The sequence below is a fragment of the Lissotriton vulgaris genome, chromosome 3_1 (genome assembly GCF_964263255.1).
Source record: "Lissotriton vulgaris chromosome 3_1, aLisVul1.2, whole genome shotgun sequence".
NCBI classification, from domain to species: domain Eukaryota; kingdom Metazoa; phylum Chordata; class Amphibia; order Caudata; family Salamandridae; genus Lissotriton; species Lissotriton vulgaris.
Genome location: NC_141689.1, coordinates 1,972,543,128 through 1,972,560,542, shown reverse-complemented (window position 1 = coordinate 1,972,560,542; position 17,415 = coordinate 1,972,543,128). Strand labels below are relative to the sequence as shown.

Here is a 17,415-nt window from a genome sequence, read left to right as displayed (position 1 = left end):
TCTATCTATTATCAGAGCTAGCTACAACATAACATTTATCTACACTTATGCTATATGCGTACAACCATCATTTGATTGCAAAACTTGTCCATTTGACTGGCGAATGGAAGTATGCCTTGCCAACATCCCAACAATCGCTCCTGATATCCAGCAGATAATGCATTATCTTGAAAACCATGAACGTGATTGTTCTGGCAGTGGAGCAATGGAGAATGCAATGCAAAAAGGAATCGCAGTGGAATGGGATTTCTGTGCAGATGCGAATGATCTCCTGCAATGTGCGACCTTTCACAACATCGCAGATTGCCTCCCAATTAAAATTGCTGCTCCAACATTCGAGGAACATTACTGTCCCTTCGAGGATATGAATTGGATCGTTTCGCTTTTCTAAGACGATGGCAACAATAGCCTCTTGGAACATTACACATCTCAAGCCGCTGAAGAACTTCTGGACTGGAATCTCCAAGACTTGTAAGAAACTCACATTATTTTTTAATGGATTTTTTCCCATTTTTTTTACTTTTTCCTTTAAATTTTTTATAATACACTTCAATCCTACTACTTTCATATAACAACTTTCTAAATATACTCAGACATTTGAACTCTATCTATGTATGGTTATGCAAATGCGCTATTTACTTCCTAAATTAGGCTAAACCCGACACCCATTTAGAAACCATGTCTATTCTTTGTGCACACGCCTCTCTGCCTCCCTGTTATCCACAAAGCACTTTCACACAAATTTACTCGAAGTCAACCTCTGCTCAGAACCTCACAATAAAAATGAAAAAAGATGACATAGTTTAGGAACTGGTTGGCACAGTGTGGTAATCGTAAACTACCTTTATTTTCATTATACAATTTATTCATTCATGTCTAATCGCTATTGTGAGGTCACATAGAACTGTAAAATATGATGTGCAATTCACTGATGCAGGAGCTTCAATTTGACTACAGCAGAAGCGGTTTGAATTTGTCTCAGCTCGATGCCTTAGCTCTCTACACAAGACTTTTTTTTGAAACAGCTGAAGACAATAATGTATGGTTTTACTACAAAGGTACCGAAAGTGCTTCTCAGAAGCACAATGTTTGTATTCATCCGCAAAGTTTCAGTTTGAGTAGAACTAGTACCAATTCTGACATGCACCACATTGAATCTACTGTACAACAGATTGCTAACTATTCTACTGTTGATAATTTTCTGTTACAAAAAAGCACTGCCAAGGTACTTAAAAAGTTTGATGATTACATTTTTGCAATTTCTTTTTTATGTCTTTCTTTTCTTAAAGCAAACATGTGGTAAACGAATCCTACCGTTATTTACCTTATAGAATGTAGAGTCATTCATGGGTAATAGCTATTGCTTATGTCAAATGCAACTGTAACATGTAATATGCAATTCACTGATGCAGGAGCTTACGTTTGAATACAGAAAAAGGGGTTCAACTTTGCATCAGCTGGATGCCCTAGCTCTTGCACCAGTGGGTCCAATTATGGCACTTAAATAAAGACACTTTCTATATAATTTTCAAACTCCATGCCTTTATAACACACAGCCACTTTCTTAGACACACCTCATTTCACCATTTTTCTTCTGTGGCATTGCAACATTCTGCATGATCTTCTTCACAATTATTTCTTTATTCCTGCTTCCTAAAACACTTCATTCGAGTCTGCAGACCGGTAGGGGTGAGTAGTTCACTTCCCACTCCCTGTATAGCATAAACGCACACTAACACTACTTACACAGGTATGCTACAGCGGACAGTATCCTACAGTACCCACAGCACATTACTTTACAGCAATAAACTCACGATTTACACTTACACTTTCATCCCAGAGTCTTCAGACCGGTACTAGTGAGTACTTTGCTTCCCACTTCCGCTATGCTCTTAACGCATACTAGCACCACCTGCACACATATGCTTCAACAGCCAGTATGCTACACCGCCCAGAGCACATCAGTTTACAGGGATCAGCTCACAGTTTAGGCGCAAGGTTTCATCTCCGAGTTTAGCGGTACCTCACCTCTGCACCATCTCACTTTAGACAAAACAGCACTTTCACACCGGTAAGGGTAAATACTTTGGTTCTGCCAGTGTGCTACAGGCCACTCAGCTCACAGTTTAGGCATACGCTTTCATCCCCAGGTGTACCGGCACCTAACCTCACCACCATCTCACAGTGGGCAAAACAACCCCTTCACACCGGTAGGAGTAAATACTTCGCTTCGGCCAGTATGCTACAGACCACTCAGCTCACAGTTTAGGCATACGCTTCCATCCCAAGGTGTACCGGCACCTCACCTCACCACCATCTCACTGTGGGCAAAACAGCACTTTCACACCGGTAGGAGTAAATACTTCACTTCGGCCAGTATGGTACAGCGCCCACAGCACATGAGTTTACAGCACTCAGCACACAATTTAAGCACACGCTTTCATGCCCGACTTTATCGATACCTCACCTTAACACCATCTCACTCTAGGCAAAACAGCACTTTAATACCGGTAAGGATAAATACTTCACTTCTGCCAGGATGCTACGGAGCACTCAACTTACAGTTCAGGCACACGCTTTAATCGCCGAGTTCACCGGGCCCTCACCTCCGCACCATCTCACAGTTGGCAAAACAGAACTTTCACACCAGTAGGGGTAAATACTTTGCTTTGGCCAGTATGCTACAGCCCCCAGAGCACATCAGTTTACAGCACTCAGCTCACGGTTTACAGGCACACTTTCATCCCGGAGTGTACCGGCACCTCACCTCAGCACCATCTCTCAGTGGACAAAACAGCACTTTCACACTGGTAGGGGTAAATACTTTGCTTCACACTCCCTCTACAGCACACCCTAACCACCCTACAGACCTCACAGTGCTCCTACCCTCCTTCTTCCCACTTTTTTCTGCCCTTTTTCCCCTTACTCACTTCAACGAAATCACAAAATGGCAGCCAACACTTCCTAGCTGCAATCGGTTGCAGCGCACGCAGCCAATCAGCAGCAAGCTCGTGCTTGTAATGCCTCAGCCAATCAGATGGCAGAATTCCCTAATATCGATATCTGTAAATTTCGATTTTTCTCAAAAACTACTGAACGGATTTACAACACATAAACAAAAGCGTGCTTTCTAGACCAAGACCATTCTCCCTGCTAAATTTGGGTTAATTCCTTTCACCCGTTCAACCTGTAGCCTTGTTTAAAGTTTCCTATGGAAATTAACATGGAGAAAACACGTTTTGGGACCCCCTTTTTTTCTCGGCCCCCCTTGACCAATCACCCTCAAAAGTTCAACATAGGAGCTGATATCAGTAAAGAATTTGTTTTGAAAAGTTTGCGAAGATTCGTCAATTGGCGCCAAAGTTATTCTGAATAGAATGTTGCCATTTTCCTATGGTAACTAGGTCCTAACTATACCTACCTACTGCCGACCGCCAGTAGGTAATATATATACATACACTCACACACACATATGTGGTCAGAGAGTCAGCTGCACCACACCAGCGGAATCCCACATGAACAGTGGGATGCTTTTAATCCTTTATTTTGTGCAACAACACCAAACACCAGGAGGCCGGTGAGTTCCAGCTTAGACCTTCAACTGGCCAACTCCCATTTCTGCATCATACATGATTTTAAAGCTTGCCTTCGTTCACTGCACTTCCATCTTTAAAAAAATCTAGACTGTTGTATATGTTCATCCTTGACCCAGCATGGCCGCCATGACGTTGCAAATGTTGGCCAGTACATGAATTCATAGTTCTCAAAGGCTGTTTTTTACATTTATCCAATCATAATTATATTTTATATGTTACAATCTCTTTAATATATATATATTAATGCAATAGATGAAATACTTAATATATACAAATACGCTACGGTGCAATTTCTTAGAAACAGTTGTTTGTAGCAATGTCATACAATGGTAATAGAATGACCATGCTCTATATTCTGTTAATATTTACAGAGCTGTGCAAACTTAGCAATAAAGTACATAAATCTTCAATCTAAATTGCAATCATTCATATGAGATTAGATTCAATCTGGCGACCTTTGGTATTACATCTCACAAGTACTGATAAGTACATCTAGTATTTCTTCTTGTAAAAATATTCTAAAATGCAATGAAAAACCCAAATAAATGGTCATAATTGCTCATCAATTTGATACTCAAACCTCCTTAAATATCAGGTTGGCATGTGCAAATTATGCATAAGGTGCAAGGAGATCTATTCATGAAACACATATTTTTTTCTCAAAATTGTTTTTCTTCTAGCTAATCTGTTCACAGAATCCACTAGAATTAATGTGACCCAGATAAGATATTTAAGGGTACCCCAGCGTATTGTTAATTCCCTTGCTCAGAATCTATGTACTATGTATGGTCACAAATAACTTTCAGAGTATGGTATTTCATCATCCGTGTTCTCACAATTATCAGGGCTGTTATCAAAACCAGTCATGATAGGATCATGTACAATATACAGGTGTGTAGTCAGTCAAGTAAACTACATGATATATATATCTATATATTACCCAGTAACGGTCACCACTGGTAAGTTACAGTTAGGATCATGCTTCCATAGAAAATGCATTTTTTGTATTGCTAATACCTTGGCACTGTTTAACGAAACTCCTGGAAAATTTCCAAAAAAGTACTCTTTTTGCCATGTTTGTGCATGGAAGTTTCAGGTTGATGCATCAAGTGGGAGCTAAAGAGAATGTGGGGGGTCACGAAACCTGTTTTCTCTTTTAATTTTCCCACAGAAACTTTAGACACAGATACAGGCTAAACCGCTGAACAGATTTACACCAAATGTGACAGAAAGCTTGATCTAGTTCCAGAAAAAGTCATTTTTGTGTTTTGGTGAAAATCCGTTCAGTAGTTTCTGAACAATTAATGCTCAAACACTTTGTATATCTAGGGACGCAGAAGATCCGTGGATCCCAACACATCTCAAACTAAGATCTGATTGACTGCCGCCAGCTCAACAAGGAAGTGTTGGCAGCCATCTAAGGACTTGTGGCAAACTTTGCCACAAATTTGCAGAGGAGCTGTGAATCCACAGCAAAAAAAAAGTGTGGTCTCCCGTGTTTGTTTTAAAGATCCTGGGTGGGCCAGGTCCCAGAAGGAAACTAATATAATTAGGTTGCCCCCCTCCCCACGCTGATTTCGACCCCGGGGGACCTCATCCCCCAGGGCCCAATGCTTCTTTATTAGTTAGGGGGCACGCAGCTCTCCCCTGACCGATTTCAGCCTTGGGTACTTCATCCCCGGGGCTTGGACGCATATGTATAGGGCAGGGGGCATGTGACTTCTCTCCCCGAGCCTTTGGGCTCCCTCCGCAGCCCTCAACCACAGACTGACCCTTTGTTGACTGGGCCCCAGGGGAAGTGGTCCCTGGGGATGAAATTTGCCTGGGGAGTGGGGCTGCATGCCTCTTTCCCTGTGAATATTATGCCAGGCCCCGGTGATGGGGTCCTTGGGCCCAGAATTGGCCTGTGGAAGAGGCCAAGTGCCCCCCTCCAGCAAATATGCACAGGGGATAGGTTCCCTGGACCAGAAGCGACCAAGGGAGGGGGCCACAAGCCCCCCCCCAAAAAAATAGACCAGGCACCAGGATCTCTGGGGCCGAAATCAGTCCAGGGAAGGGGCTTGCGTGCCTCCCCCCAAATTTAAATTAGTGGCCCTGCGGGTTGGGGTTCCCAGGTCCTATCAGGGGTCAGGGAGGGGTGTGTGGCCCCTTCCCCTTTATTTTTAAAAATAGCTCTGGTGATGGGGTCCCCAGAGCCTTACTAGATTCAGGGTGGTGGTATGGGCACTCCTCTCCCCTTTAATTGTAATAGTGGCCTGGTGGATGGAGTCCCCAGGGCCTAACAAGGCTCAAGGAAGGGGGCCACACAGCCCCATTCCCTCTCAACTTTAATAGTGGCCCTGGGGATGGGGTCCATAGGGCCTAAGTAAGCTCTGGGAGGGGGGACACATGTCCTGCTCCCCTTTAAATCATATATGGCTCTGGGGGTGGGGTACCCAGTGCCATAAAAGGTTCAGGGAGCTCCTCCTCTTTAAAATAAAAAGGTCCTAGGGTCCTCAAGGCCAGGTTTTGTGGCCAGTGTAGGGTTGGCTTCTTTTGGGGGTTTGCCATAGGGCTTGGCTGTAGGTCGGGCCTTGTGGCCAAACACTCACGGTGCCGGTTGGCTGCAGACGAGAGATTGGCCCCTGTGCGAACCGTGGCGTTTGCTGCATGTGGCCGTTGGATAAACATATGATAATTAAATATTACTTTATGTAAAAAAAAAACTAGAAATTCACTGAAAAAACAAAGATTCAAGTAACATTATAGTTAGGTAAAATGTTTGGTTTTAAACTCTAAAAACCACTGAAATTCACCAATTATAGTTAAAGTTATCTCAAGTAGCTATAACTCATGCCCTAAATTAACTTTAACTTGTACGCGCCATACACTGCCAATTACCCTACTTATTACTTCACTCATGACATCTTCTTTGATAGCATTTATAATATCACTTTGCACAGGGGGCGAGTTATAGTTACCCTAGGGCAATTTATATGGTCATTGAATTCTGAGATGATGGGCAATATCCTTAAAATGTATGGCTGGGGTACTTTTTTCATTATATTACATGGCCACACCATAAATCACTTAAATTCTTCTCTTTCATTTTAAAGAAATAGCATAGCTGCAGACAGAACAAATAAAAGTGGATTGTAATGTGGAAAATGAAACACAACAAAACAGGCACAAATCAAAATGTGTAGAAACATACACAGAGATTCTGTCTTTCCTATAATGATGTCTAGTGCAAAAAATAAATAGCCCCTTTTTGCTGATCACTGTTCATTTTAGAAAATCAGATCAGAAAAAGGGAAAGTCAGTTCTCATTTATGTTGTTTAAACTACAGCTGTAAATATGCTCTATGACATGCCTTTCACCTTGACTGCTGGCTCTGTCCAGAAGGTGTTGTGCAGTAACAATTTAACTCTAATAATGTATTACAGTTGAACAGCTATGTCATTTCCTTATTACAGGTGACTTGAGACATCACAACATGTGTGTAATTTATGGGATAAAATACCCCTGCCGTAAATTATAAGGATATTACAAGTCAAAGTGGCGTTCCATGATCATATAGAAAAATTAGGCTGAAGGCTGCGTTCCTTTATAAGATTATGAAACTGGGAGGTGACTTGCAATATCCTTATCCTGTATGGCAGTGGGTACTTTATTCCTTATGATAAATGGTCACACCATCACATTTCACACAAACTACTTACATCCTTACTGTGTAGCTCTTTCATATGACAGAAAGAGCATGTTTTTAAACACGAACAAGAATAGAATCTGTAGGGCAAAATTAAAACATGCCAAAAAGCTGTTATACAGTTGTTGTAAAAAGCTGTTCGAATCAGTTTAACATGTTATGTATTTTAAAGGGTGCAGCTAAAAAATGCATAAAGATGCTAACTTTTCTATAATATATATACTTTTTGCTTGTCACTGTACAACTAGAAATACAGAGAAAAAGAAAGAAACACAACGTTTTGGAACAACAGAGCTTTAATTACACTCCGTGGTCTGCCATGCCTTTCCCCTCGCTGCTGGCTCTGGCAGCAGGCATTGTGACATCAGAACTAAACTGTAATACCTTATTATAATAGGCGACTTGTGATCACCTAGTTGTCTATTAAAAAGAAATGACATCAGAACCCAACTGTAATTAATTATTACAGTTGAGTTTTGACATCATATTTTTATAATAGGCGACTGGATGGTCACAAGTCACCTATTGTAAAGATATCAGAAGCGGGTTTTTATACAGGGTTTGCAGACTCCCGTGTATTATAAAGACAGTAAAGATAGGTTTTCATACCCAAATTGTGGAATCCCTTGTATTATATAGAAATTATAGACAGGTTTGTACACGCGGACTGCAGGCTCCTATGCATTATATGTATAACAGCCACAGTATCCAATGACGGGGGCACTCCCAAGTAGTTACTGACTGGGTGGAGTTTGGCCCAGCATCTTCGCTGTGTTCCTCTTATTCCACCCTGTCAGCAACTACCTGGGAGTGTCCTGTCCTTTGATAATAGATAGACTTCAGTATTGAACACATTGAACAATTCCCGGAATTACATCCATTTCTCTCACAAAACAATTCTGTGGCATTTGCAGCTGATATTTTTTTTTTTACAAATTAATTGGTTTCATGTGTAAAATTGTTTGAGCACGTCTGTTCTTCCTTACTCTTAACCACTAGGCTAAAACTCCTTCACATGTTCACCAGGCAGTCACACACTAATTTACTTTCTGTGTTTACAGGCGGTTGGGCTTGAACTTTATATCACAATTCTGCTAATCCTCAGCTCCCAGTATGTTTTGACTTTGCAGTGTAGGGTTTGAATTTCCCTCGAAAAACAGTTAGGGCCATATGTATCAACACATTTTCCCATAGACACAGAATGGGTAAAACTCTTCTAGTATTGCGGATTTCTATAAACCTAGGGAGAAAACTAAAGGGTTGATGGAATAGTAACTTAAAAAGTGAACTCTCTCATTTATGTATGAGAATCCTTTAAAGGACAGAAAAATATTTCAAACTTATCAAAATTCACTAAATAATGAGAAAGTGATTGTTACATGTAGAGCACCTGCTTTTCTTAAACTGTTGTTATTCTGAAGATTTGTTTTTTTATTGCTGGCATTGCCTCTTTAATTATTGTGCAGTACTCTGTTATAGCTTCCTGGCATTTCCATTAATGAATTCGTGTAAATCATCATTAAACTAAGTAAAATTGAATAATATGCAATCTCAATGATTATGAAGCACCCATATCATAGTTGTAATACAATCCCACTTTATAAACCTTTCTATGCAGTCTCAAAGGGGGTGCTAAAAGTAACCTGTACTGAAAGGTACAGAGAGGACACCAATGTAAAACAAATATATATTTCTGCTCCAATAAATATTTGAAATGTTCACTCAAGCCAGATTTTTTTGGCAGAGTATTCCATTAAAGCAAGTTACATCTCATTTGGAGCAGTCTGTTGCGCCACTTGTCACTCCCCTCCATCCAAACAAGATCAGGCTGATTTCCTCCAGACATTTCAGCTCTAATTTAAACTAAGTGCGAGCCAGGAAGATGCATTCATCACATCCACAGGCCCGACAAGATGGCAGAAAATTACATACAAACATTCATTGTAAACATACACACGGGAAAGAGGAGCTACATGGGGACTTCAGCCGAGCACTGCTTTGGCGTAGCTCCCCCGCACATAACATGCATTAGGCTGCAGCGAGCAGATTTTGACGTAATTCTCACATAGCTACCGGTTCAATATTTTAATACAATCCACACTCGACTGACCACAAAAATGAAGAGAGTGCACCGGGAGGCAGCTCACAGCCAGGGAAGGCCAGTCCCTATGGAGACGGATTAAGCAGGGAGGCAGGCATACCGTATTTATTCTTTGTTGGCAGAAGGCTCGGCGGCATTCCGAGCTCTTCCTGGTTGCTAAATTTAGCAATCCAGGTTCGTGTGCAGTCTTCTGAGGGAGGGCAGGCATCTGACAGGGGAGAGCTTAAGCGTGCAGTGCATGGGTCGCGCGACGCTGCATAGCATCCCGGCCGGCGCCCCTACCTTGGCGTACGAGTCATTTCTGGTGAACCACTTCAGGATCTCCATGTCCGCGCCAGGCCCTCGCCGCCTTCCCTAAACTGAGATCGCAGGTGCTGAGTCTCCCAACTGCACGTGACGGAAGAGGGGGTTAAAATCCCACCCGTTCGCCGGCCGATGCGAGGACGCCAGACCGGAGCCCCAGCATTGTGTCTCCCCGCATCCACGCGCGCACATGCAGCACGGCACAGCAGCCAGCGCCTGTAGCTTGGCAACTGCAGCTCTTTAATAGGTAGCGTTTAAAAAAAAAAGATCCCGGTCCTCTTTCAGCTCTTCCATATTCGTACTTCACAACACTATCACGGACTGAGCAGCACTCGCGAACAATGCAGACATCGAGGAATGTGTTATACAGCAACAACATGGATACTATTAGTCTGCACTCTAAACTAATAAAAACGTGTCCCTGAATGAACATATTGCTGAGGGTCACTGTCCAGTACAAAAGTCCTGAACTGTTTGAAATAGGTCTCTGGCCGCATGATCTTTCGTTAATATATATATCAAGAATCAATGTCATTTCGGTACCAGTTTACCAATGTGTTGGTCATTTTATGAATCTTAATTGCTCACTGCCGGGGAACGGCATTGTTACATCAGTCCTCTGCTGCTTGGCGGCTCATTAAGCATAACAAGGTAATGAAACTGTTTTTAATTGGATATTTTCCTGCAACACATCCTCCCAGCTCCTTCGTGGCCTTTGTTCCAGAGAAGAGAAATGTATAAAAGCAGCGCAGGGCACTCGAATACACACTGTCCAATACAATGCGCACTTAGAAATATTGTACATTCATACAGAACGTGTAAAGCTTGAAACATACATTTGGTTGAGTCATTCATGGCAGTAACCGGTAAAGGGATTTGTCACTGAACGCAGTACTCTTGATTAAAGTATTGTTTAAAATACTGTTGTTTATTTCTTATGTTTCTGCTAAAGAGTGTTGCATATTGGCTAAATGATTTATTTTCACACAAATAAATGACAAACATATTTGGGGGGGAGGGGTGGTGGTGTTCACTTGCCACCACAAGTTTTGGTCCCCATCCCAGAGTGAGTGGCAGGAAGAGTGCCACATTAAGGCTACTCCAGACAAATGCCTTACAACGTCAATAGATATAGCAACAAGAGGGAAACAATCAAGCAAATGACTTGTTGTTAGAGGGAAGGCAGCACCTGTGTGATTTTGGATGGTGTAAAGAATTATCTTGCACCGGAGCTGCTGAAAGACGTAAGGCTTAAGTTCTTAAAAGCATTGCCATCTTTAGTGTTAGTAGCACCCGTAGCAACAATCTTTGCTGGCACCCCCTTACAAAGACCTCCTTGTTCATTGATTACCTAACTACCACCCTCCAATGGTGCCCCTATTCTATGCCCAATATTTAACACCTCTCTCACATTTATTTATTTTATAGCGCTACTCATCCCAATGCAGACTGTCAAAGCGCTTTACATCACAAACATACTATACAGAGACAATGAGCCATACAAGTGTGTTAGTCAATGTATAGGAGAGGTTATGTAAGACCATGAGGACTATAAGGTGTATTATATCCATAGTGGTAGGTATTACGGGTTAAGAGAGGTTGGTCTGGAGAAATGGAGAGGCAGATTATGTTTTTATGGTGAGCAGTTACCAAAATGCTGAGCTGCATTGCATGAAAAGGAGAGAGCACAAAAGCACAATATCTGCTAGATATGGTGCTGTTATTCTCTCCCCTAGTACTGGTGTACCTTAGGCTGCGTTTTGTCAATGCACACACAGTTGCACCATAGTGCAAGATGTTTGTGTGTTCTCAAGCTCTAGTTTTACACTGGAAAGGCACCCTTCAAGCACAAAATTCTATGTTTTGACAAAGTTTAACAGTTTACCACTTTGTATGTGTGGCGTACGGTGCAACACACATGCAAAGGTGAAGAGGTTTAGAGAAAATAAATCCATTCTCCAACTTTATGCCTGCCTTAACTAGGTTACATTTTGTCTTAGATTGTGCTACCTAAGAACAACTAAATACAGCCAAGGTAATAAACATGTGTAACATAAAGGAATACCTAAAAACAGCAGCAGTGGCACCAGATAAACATTGTATACACTCCCTTCCCTGGACCACTGTCTGTGAGAGAAGAGTGGAGGCGTAGAACCAGGGAGGAAAATGGGGGTGTGGGGAGCAGCAGAGCCTCCCCGTGCATGGGGGTGGGCAATGGGTTCAAGATAGAAGTGGGTCCCAGGATATCCTGAGTCCAGCCCAAGGGGGATGCCCCACATCCTCCCATCGGCTAAGTATGTCTCTCTTACGTAAAGTACCACCGCAGCATCCTGGGAAACCACAAGAGTCTCGCAGATCTCCCTCAAGTTAAAACCACTGCCTGTTGAGGGAGCACTGCACAGCCCACATATGCCAATATCTAAGTATGTGACCAGGAGGATACAGGAAGCTACAGACATAGTTGGTGTAAGACCCCTACTGAGGAGGACAACAGGCATTGAGAAGGGTAGTATAAAGTGCTGCGGTGGATGTGGTCTGGTGAGGGAATGAGGTGAACCTTCACTGTAAGATTCTCTGTAAGATTCTCTTGAGTTCCCCTCCAACAGTGAACAGCAAAACTGCTGTTGAGTGCAGATGACCATACATTCCCAACAACGATCAATCTTGAGCAAACAGTCTTCCAGGTAGAGGAAAATTGGAATACCTGATATTACCTTGGTGAAGACTCAAGGTGGCTGATATCAAACCAAAGAGCAAGTTGGTAATGGGTGGAACTCACTAGAAAATACAGGTACATCTGTTGCAACTGCATATTTGGGATGCAGAAGTAGGCATTATGCAAGTAGAGTGACACTATCTAGTACCTCGCCAACAGAACCTGACCTAGGGTCAGCATCTTGAGCTTCTCTGTCTTGTGTATGAGGTTCAGAATCCTGTGGTCTAGGAATGGATGCAGACCACCATCCTTCTTTGAAAAAAGGAAACACAATACTTAGCGTCATTTCCCAATCTCCTGCTCTGGCACTTATTACACCACTCCTTTCAGAAGGAGGTCTTCCACTTCTTGCTGTAAGATGGAAAGATGGTCATTGGACAAGCAGGGGGAAGGGAAGTAGTGTACCCCCTTTCTGTTATCTGAATGACCCACTGGTCTGAAGTAATAGCCTTCCAGGCAGGTAGAAAGGAGGACATGCCTGTGTGCTGGCAGAAGTAAACTAGGCCTGCTTTTCTGTGGTGCTGATAAGAAAAAGGAGGAGGAAGTTGGATGGAGGGATTCACAGCTCTTACCTCTGTATTGTCTAACCAGAGGGTTTGGGGGCTTGTCTGCCTCTTTGTAGGTGGGATAGCATTGTTGAAAGCTGGAAAAGCCCCAAAAGCAATGAAATTGCCTATAACTACGCTGAAGTTGAGATGTTGGAGACCTAGGAATCTGTCTGGGGCGTTGCTAGCCTTAAATTGCACCAGGGGTGAGTCTGCTTTATCGCCCAACAGGCAGGTACCAGCAAAAGGTATGTCAATGAGGGAGCCCTGCACATCCGTGACAACATCGAAATTTGAAGCCAGGCATGATGGCGGACTACTACAGAGGATGTGTCTAGGCCGGACTTAATAATGTGTCATGTAGCATTTTGGCTAGTTTTGATGACTTCTGAAAAATGAGTCCTGGTATCATCAGGGACTTGCGAAATGACCAGTTGGGCCATGTACCATAATGAGTGAGTATACCTTGCTAAGAGGCAAGTGCCATTCAATGATTTTAATGCCATACTTCCTGCTCAGAAAACGTTCTTGCCCCAAGCCTCCAGATGTTTGGATTCACTGCCTGACGGTGTTGTAGAAAAAGTCACAGATCCATGCCTAGAAGAACAAATAGCCTGATTAACTAAGTTATCCTTGGATGGATGAGCGGACAGGAAAGTTGCTGGACAATAGTGCCATGCCACTAATGTATTCACTACTACCAGCGAAGTAGGCTTCTCCCACGCCACGAGGCTTGGTTCTAATAGGGCAGCACTAAAAGCAAGCAAGGCTCCAAGGTCTGTTTTGAAAGCAAGAGGAACTCTGTGCGGACATTAGTCTTGATTTCCATGGAGTGAGGTAACAAGTGTAGTACTTCTGCAGCTTTCTTTACTACCATGTGTAAGGACTCAAATTCAGGGGGTAATCTATGGGTGGAGGCCCATAGATTACCCCCTTTCTATTTCCGGGGAGGTATCTAGACCACTGGCTTAGGGGATACCAACAAAGTCAGCCAGTTGATCAGAGTGTTCCCCCAGCCCATATAAGTTGAGGGCATCTCAGGATTGTTGGCAGTAGGACATGTCGTCATGGAGATATGCCTTTTCCTCTAACGATCTGTGTTGTGGCACTGGCGCTGCTACGGGGGGATCCTGATGAAGTGCTGGTAGCAATGAGTCTGGCACCAGTGGCAGAGGTGAAGGAAGCAGCATCAGTGGTGGAGCAGACAAAGTGCTGTTGATAGAGTTGGGGCCGACTAGCTTCGTTGGCATCAGGAGTGGTTCCTGACAGATGGAGGGAAGCAGAGTTGTGGCTCCGAACGGCTCTGGATTACCCCAGAGGCATAAATGTAGGCATGTCATACCGCCCCATGGGACCTAAAGTTACATCAGAGAGGGCTGTCACCTGTGTTGTAAAGATGCTGAATATAGCAAGCAATGGCAAGCATTGCTGGATCAGACCCTGGTGCCAGAAAATCTAGGTATGCTTGTATCTGTGCCAGTGGAGGGCCTGGTTGCTCAAAAGCAACATCTGCCTCTGTTTTCGCCCAACTCAAGCCATGAACAGTTTGGGCTCCTCGTTAATCGTGTTGGGGTACATGCTGAGACAGGTATCACAGGATTTAGAGTCACGGTCCGAAGATCACCAAAGACAAGTGGAGTGGAAGTCGACGATAGACATCTGAACATTGCAGTCCCTCCAAGTCTTGAAGCCTAAATGCTTAACGGGAGACATAGCACTGCAATTACATGATTTACTGTGTGAAGAATTTCCACACACACACTCTCTCAGACAGCGAACTCTGGATCTGCGTCAAAGGTGCAGAAAATGTTTTCCAGTTCAAGTCTGATGCTTGGGATTACTCAACAAGTGAGGAATATGCAGGTAGAAGTATCCATCAGAAAACTATTTTTTAAAGCAGTATTTTTCCTGTTGTTCAAGCTGCATTTTTCTTTTTCCAAATACGTAAAAACAGAAGAAAACGAAAAAGCTTTTTATAAAGGAAAAAAAAATCTTTTTAGAAGCAACTTTTATGGTTTAAGAAAAATAAAAATAAATGTTGCTTGTTTTGTACATCATTGAGAAGATGCAACAGTGAGGGAAAGTGATTAATAAGTGGATAGATTAGTGAACAAAACAGTGAATGAGAAAGTCAGTGAAACAGGGTGTGAATCGGATTGTGTACTGGGGGCTGGGCGTTTGACTTTGGCCAGGTCCTAATGCCGAACCTGCCACAAGCAGGTAACTCCTGATGTGTTCGACCTTTGGCTGAGCACAGCAGGTGTTGCCCCGGGCAGCTAACCCACTTCTGCACGCAGCTGCAGGACCTGGACTATATATGGTATTGAGAAATATCGAGCTAGGAAAAAAAAATTGTTGCAAGTGCCAAAATATACCAATATACCATTTTAGCAAAAGTTGTATAGTTTTACTCTATCTTTTTAATCCCTCCAGGTTTCACGAATGCTTAGAGACAGCAAAAACCTTCCTTTATTTCTTAATGTGAACCCTTTATGGCTCTGTGAGAGGGACGTCCCCATAGAACATTTCAATCCTTTTTTATTTTACAGTGTGCATGGGTGTTACACTCCTATTGAAAAAAGGTTCTGGTCTGGACTTTTCCAGGCCAAGTACCAGCATGGCTATTTGACCCCACTCACTAGGCTTGCCCAGGGGCAGGGGAATCTCAGCTTTTAAAATAAATAAATACATAACCATGTTAGAACTGTGAACAGGGCACCTGGGTGTCTGTCTCGAGACTCAGTCCTCATCCACTCTCAAAAGAATGAGGATCAAACCGATAAGAGTTGTTCCAATGTCTGGTTTGCATTTGCAAAGACATTTGGGTAGACGTCAGAAACCCTAGTCCTCTTTATCCAGCAAAGGCTGTTGGACAAGAAAGACTCTCACAGCTAAAATGTGCCCTAGTGTCCCGTTGACTATTCCGAAAAGGGCATGGTTTTGGTTATGTGCCCTGCGCCTCCACCCTTACAATAATAATGGCCTAGGAGGACACCGACAGGTGACACCTTCCCTGGTGTCCCACAACAAGGTACTCTGAGAGTAATGACCCACAGAGAAATGGTCACTGATGTCTTAGTAATGCATGGGGCTGCTATTACAAGTATTGTAACTTGAATGCACTGTGCACTGTTCACCGAGTCCGAATAGGACTCCTGAGTTTGTACCACAATAGACTAGTTTAGATTGTAATAATTTATTTTTTTAATTTTTCATTTGTCAAAAGTTTTTGTTCATATAGTTATGACATTGCAAATGTTATTTCCAATAATGAATCATAAATGAAGTACAAAATAAAATAAATTGAAATGCATTATCATTACATATATATTAAACAATACAACAATTGACATGGTAATCAAAAACAGTGTTCCTGTAACATTCAAATGAATTCTCTCCCACTGCACCTTCTGAAATGTTTCCTGCAGGTATGAGAAAACACAATATTTGCTTTTACGAAAACGAATATATTCCTAACGACTGAAAAACGACTGCTTTTCTTTACTGTATGCAAGTGAGCTGCGATACTTTGTGATCCTGTTTCACTGTTTCTAATTAGTGTGCGCCTTTCTAAATATGGTACATAGATGTTCTGTAAATATTAGTAAACTTGCATGAAGCTTTCAAGAACCATGGGATGCTGTGAATTATTGTACCACATACTAAATGGATTTTCTACAAAAGCTAGACAGGTCACTTCGATATTAATTTTCGAAGCCTTATATGCAACACTGTAGATCGTACTGTCAATTTTCATATTATAAAACAAAGACAACTTTATTGGTAAGCTTAATCACTCTGGAGACATCATTGCTTCAATGAAGCTTAAAACCGCTGTAGGATGAGGTGACGAACACAAGTTGTAGCCTATAAAATTACCTCCCGGAGTAGCCTTTACAGGGCATTCTCACACCTCAGTGCAAAACACGCACACAACAAAAGAAGCAAGCACTGTTGGCTTTTAAAAAAGTAAAATCATGCAAATAAAAACATTGTATAAATATTCCTTACTCTTTGTAGTACTTCATACCAATCGTCCAGCATAAACCAGTGTGAAAAGCAGAGCATCCAAGCCATTGATCAAACAATGTCACCCGTTGGAGCCTAAACGTAATCACCACTGGCTGCTTCTAATGGTGAACTTCTAGTCAAGCCCATCCGTGCAGCAGCACTCGGCCGCACGCTTTGAAATAAAGATACCTAATAATCAACTACAGAACGCAAAATCATTAATATTTCAAAGATAAAAGTACCACGCAGGAATCGTGTTACATCAAATTAAAGAAGGATATGTGTATGGAGAACACGAGACGGCTTTCACCCCCGAGCTCTGCTGCTTTTCAACACAAGTGATATTAGAGACTTACAGGGTCAATTAGAGTTGATTCAGTAGATGGCAATAGGAAGCGCGGGCAAAGCCAGGAGGTTTAGCCATTTATAGTGCAAATTGTTAGTGTGTTGATTA

At 42.5% G+C, this 17,415-nt stretch overlaps 1 protein-coding gene across 2 annotated transcripts in view; it reads right to left on the bottom strand.

The window, feature by feature from the left end:
- Nucleotides 1–9,837, bottom strand: part of WDR17 (WD repeat domain 17) — a 790,164-nt gene extending 780,327 nt beyond the window's left edge. For both annotated transcript variants that reach the window (XM_086962451.1, XM_086962452.1), the window contains exon 1: nucleotides 9,669–9,837. In XM_086962451.1, coding sequence (XP_086818577.1) covers nucleotides 9,669–9,713 — 45 coding nt within the window. In that variant the 5' untranslated portion in view covers nucleotides 9,714–9,837. The remainder of the gene's footprint in view (nucleotides 1–9,668) is intronic.
- Between the last annotated feature and the right edge of the window lie 7,578 nt (nucleotides 9,838–17,415).